Genomic DNA, 4,898 nt, shown 5'->3' on the forward strand with positions numbered 1-4,898 from the left:
TTTTTAGAAATGTAATTATACATTTATAAGCTAATTAAAGAAGAGAGAGAATGAATACAATGTTTTTTGTGGGAATTGTTATGAATATGTTTGTTATGTACAGTGGATGGAGGTGCCACTTGTTATTTCTTAGCACCTTTGAATAGTTCTTGCCACTTTTTGGGATCGCTTCCGGGTCCTTCCCCCTGCATTTTTTCATTAACATTCACTTCAAATTTGAGATCACTTCAAAAAGATATAGCAACGTAATAAATTGCAAGTAAAATATACAGAAAACACATTGTTCTATTGCTTGAGAAGTTTTGAATGGATTGTGAGTTTTATACCTCAGCAAGAACTTTCAGTGCGAAGCATTATAACAGAGCTTAAAAATGTTAAGAGGGGTTCATCTTTTGTAAGAAATTAAAGAACCTGGACTGAGTTGATTTCATAGATTTGGCCTTCGGTGAAGTCGATGTCCAATGCCTGTATACAAGCTTCTGCCACGACGAGTCTACTAACCTCCCCAACGAGCTTATCTCCTGGGAAATCATACGCCACATCACCAAGTAACGCCAGAAATAAATCCAATGTTAAGCTAGCATCACAAAGTGAAGGATCCACAATATTTGAGAGAGGGAGAGAAATTGAATGAAGAAGAGAACATAATACTGAAAATATAAGAGGTGTATAGATCATGATTTCTTTTCTGTTACGTCTCTAGTGAAGGAATCGCAACCAACTAACTCCTTATGCTGCAGCAGATCAGCCAAACCAGGTCTTATCAAGCCTAAACTTATCGAGTGGCATTGCTTTCTTCAGTGCAAGTGGCTCTCTTGGATGTTACTCGTGTGAATGGAAATGGTTTTCGTGTAAACAAGACAAGATAGGGTGGTTTCTGCTGTTTTCTGGACAGAATTATATAACAAGGTAAATTATGGGGGCAGGCCAGTGTGTTTCACTAACTTGACTGTAGCAAAAGCTTGATTAATTAGCTATATTCATCAGGGGGGTGGTTGCATAAACAAGCTTGCATGAAATTAGTTTTTCTTTAACTGCTTTAGGGGAGCTACTGTCATTGCTAGTAATTGTGATTAGCCATGTACAAAAATGAAAGTGATATAGGAAAACACTCAGTACCTTGGCCTATAACCACTGCTCGGCGTTCCCCAGCAGTCGCCTGGAGTAAAGTATTGAGATCATAAGATGTGTAGGGTCCATCTGTTAACCTACCAGGTCTGCAGAGAGAGAGAGAGAGATGCAAAAAATAAACTTTGATAACTGAAAAGGCATGACTAAATTCTATCCAGTCAGAAACAACATCAAACCTGATTATAGTATATGGAAGGCCAGAATTACGAACAAAGTCTTCCCCCATTTTCTTGTATTTTAGAACACCAAAAAGGTTCATGATGCTGGGCATTGAAGAAAGATCGAGTTAATGAAACATTTGATAGTCTTCCAAAAATTCACTTGAGTAAAAAAAATCTGACATTTTATATTGAATCCATTCTGACAATTGGCGTAGCAAAGGAAAATATTACTACACAAGCAAGTTTGTGCGAGTTTATGAATGTTTATTAAGAATAGAGTGTGTGGTAACTCAGCAAAACAAATACATCTAGTTATGAGCGAAAACTAAAAACAGTTGCCACATACGCAATAGTTTTCAGCTTCTGAGCAGGTAAGAGCAACTCAGTAATCAATGCAATTCTCAGCTCTTCACATTTGAGAAAGCAAAGCTTCATTTAAAAATATTTTTAAAAAAGAATGCACATAAATCCCTCTTGTTTCACTGGTTTCCTGATAAGGTTCTATCCCGAGAGAAGTAGCATAAAAGTATCCAAAAAAGCAACTTTCACCCTAATTGCAAAAGGACCATTTTCACAATATGGAAAGCATACCTCCATGGAAGTTCATTGAACTTGGTGACTCCAACCGAAGAAACAAGAACGATTCTTTTCAACGATGAAGGCAATGCTGACACAAGATTTCTCACGCCTTCCCAATCTGCGAAGGAATGACAAAATTGGTAGATATGGCATTGGGGATATACCATAGGATGAGGGTAGTGAAGACACTACAGAAATACGCACAAACATCGAACTTATAATTGGGAAAGCAACATTATAACCTGTTCGTTCAGGTGTGTTGTCACCATCCCATCTCCTAGATGGAAAGGCCGTAGTTCCAGTGCAGCATATGACATGCGTGACACCCTGTAACGTGAACTTAAATCATTTATAGCCCTGAGTAAGTTGTAAGAAATCATCTCCATTTTGCATTCTCCTAGATGGTTATAGAATCATCCACTGCAAAACAACAAACCAAGAGCTAAAGTGGATGAAAATCATCATACCTCAAATATTGAAGGATCCAAATCCTCTGGGTTCCGCGTGTCACCTTGCCTCACCTACCAAGTTTAGAAAAATGCTTTAAGAATAAGAAGCAAGAATTCCAAGAATGCTAGTTGTTTTTTCGGATGTCAAACTACTTGGTTCACAATCAAACTAGATAAGCAACGACCTGCAGTTTTTCCTCATCTTGCTCACCAAAGAGAGTGGTGGCCTTCTCCGGATTCCGGAGTAAAAGCCGTGCTCTAACATTCCGATCGAGCAGTGATGCTACAACCAATTGCCCTAAATTGGAATACTGTAGTTTAGAGGTTTAATAAGAAAGTTCTCTTAAAAAGAAGGTTTAATGCATGGCCAGTAAATGATCTTGTTCTTTCAATGGGAAGAACATCAGATGAAGCAAAACAAAATCTCCAAGAAAACTAAAAAGGAGATCTCATTACTCATTGTATCTTCTCAAACGCCTTTTCAGTTGAAAATATTATCATACTTTACTATGATAAATACAGCACTACACAGTGGTAACGATGGGTCATCCGACCATTCTAATCATCTGGTTTGCAACATACTATTGCATCAGTGATGTCAGATTGAAACATAGGTTGTAGATGACACTCCTTGCGCAAAGCAGCAACCGAATCCCAACTTGAGAGAGTTTCAAATTCTCACAAAGTGAAGGCTTCTATATGGCCTCATAACACAAACTGCATTAAATAGTTTGCGTGCCACTTCAACATGTTTACTTGGTAGAAGAAAACCTCAACCAAAACACGCGCTTCCTCCTTTTACATTATCTAACCATTCAACAGGTAAAAGAAACGAGTGAAACAAAGCAATGAAAGGATGCTCACTCCGAGAAATAGTTATATACTCCAAAAATCATTATCCTCAACAAAATTAATCAATAAGGCGGGAAAAATCAAAATTTTCTCAGTGGTTTAGCGAACCATCGAATAAAGTTTTCTTTGATCCCCACTCAAATTCAAAGCCACCTCTTTAGGTCCACACATCAGGCAACTGAATTAATCATCTTAATATGTATCTCGGATAGATATTTATGTGAAGTGTTAGTACACTGAAAAGGTGAACTTGTTAAGAGCATAAGTCATGAATTGCTTAGGCACAATAATCCTCGTTTTCAGTTTAAAAACTTGTAAAGATTTGTTGATTCCAAATAAGACGCAGTCCCTCTCAAATCATGATCATCATATACTAATACAAACACCATAACTCAGGCCAAGATGATTCCATCCTCTTCCAACTATGAGAAGTTGATTTCATGCTAGCAAAACACAAGCAATAATCAGATTGTCAGCTATCTCTATCTGATGTCTCATCAAGAATGTTAATAATAATTAATTCACAACAGCAAGTCGAATTATAACTACTATATTACATATATGTGAGTGGAAAAGCGAAAACTTGGAAAAGGAGGCGAATTACCCACACCACCGGTGCCGCCAACAACGAGAACAAGCTTGGAAGAAGGGGGTCGAGGGGAATCTTGGTTTGTGTCAGTGGCGGCAGATTCAAAAACTTGTTCGCGCGACAGCGAAGCTGCTACTGCTGCCTTTCTGTTAAACTTGTAAGGAGAAGACGGAGGATTGAGGGGGCGAAGAGGAAATAGAGGGAGTGATTGAGAGGTTTTTGTGGAAGCTTTTAGTGAAAGTGGAAGATCAATGGGTGGAGAGAGTGTGAGGCTAGCGGACGCCATGGCATGAATTGTGTGCGTCTCAGAGACGGAGAATAACCCATCAAAATTAAGTGTATATATTTTGTGGTCCAATTTTATTATGGAATTCATTGTTAACCGCCAATCATGAGTTTAAGATCAAAGCACAATTGTAGTCACGCACACAAAAAACTGATTTCATAATCGGGATCCTCTCTTCGGGCAACTAATTTTAGTCGAATCTGTCCCACGAAACTTGAGCAATATTTCTTTTCAAGTTGTCTCATGAACTTTTTTTTCTTTATATGATAAAAAAAAAACTCTTTATTCATCTTTTCACTTTTTCACCTATTACACTTAACACATAAAATATCAATTTATTAAAATTTGTGTCGAAAAAAAATTATTCGAACATCATGGACGGAAGAAGTATATTTTTCATTCCTATTTTACTACTCCCTTCGTCCCAACTTAAATGGTACACTTCTTTTGCGACATAGGATTTAAGGAGAATAAAATTGTAGTGTAAAAATGTATAAAGGTATGTGGGGCCACATTATTTGTAGTGTAAAATTATTACCAAAAATAAAAACGCACCATTTTAGTTGGGACGGCTCAAAAAGGAATATGCGCCATTTAAATTGGGACGAAAGGAGTATTGAATTTATTATTTTAATAATAATCAATGTAAATTTAATTGTTGTAAAATATACAACTTTATTTTCAATTTTAACCTTGCATACTCATGAGGGGTAGGATCCCCTATCAGCGCAGGCCTTATATATTTAACATTATTATGTATATATATATGTGAATAAACTAACAGTGCAGGCCTCGAAGGACCAAAGAAAAACCTATTGAGGAGTAGTATTGAATTACATGGAGCTAGCCTG

At 37.2% G+C, this 4,898-nt stretch overlaps 1 protein-coding gene across 1 annotated transcript; it reads right to left on the minus strand.

The window, feature by feature from the left end:
* LOC131007077 (protein TIC 62, chloroplastic) lies at positions 1–4,224 on the minus strand. Its single transcript, XM_057934219.1, has 9 exons — positions 3,777–4,224; positions 2,506–2,618; positions 2,339–2,392; positions 2,114–2,198; positions 1,884–1,989; positions 1,308–1,394; positions 1,120–1,217; positions 412–521; positions 1–185 (listed from the first exon to the last, which is right to left on the minus strand). Exons 1-9 carry the CDS (start codon positions 4,135–4,137, stop codon positions 123–125), a joined length of 1,077 nt encoding a protein of 358 aa, XP_057790202.1. The 5' UTR covers positions 4,138–4,224; the 3' UTR covers positions 1–122.
* Positions 4,225–4,898: the final 674 nt, after the last annotated feature.

Source organism: Salvia miltiorrhiza, chromosome 1 (genome assembly GCF_028751815.1).
Source record: "Salvia miltiorrhiza cultivar Shanhuang (shh) chromosome 1, IMPLAD_Smil_shh, whole genome shotgun sequence".
Taxonomy (NCBI): domain Eukaryota; kingdom Viridiplantae; phylum Streptophyta; class Magnoliopsida; order Lamiales; family Lamiaceae; genus Salvia; species Salvia miltiorrhiza.

Excerpts from the sequence above, each read along its gene's own strand:
- LOC131007077 (XM_057934219.1), bottom strand. The coding sequence starts at position 4,137 with ATGAATTCCATAATAAAATTGGACCACAAAATATATACACTTAATTTT. Across the intron at positions 2,199-2,338 it reads TGGATCCTTCAATATTTGAG|GGTGTCACGCATGTCATATG; the intron begins GTATGATGATTT and ends TTCACGTTACAG. Across the intron at positions 522-1,119 it reads AGCAGTGGTTATAGGCCAAG|GAGATAAGCTCGTTGGGGAG; the intron begins GTACTGAGTGTT and ends ATGATTTCCCAG.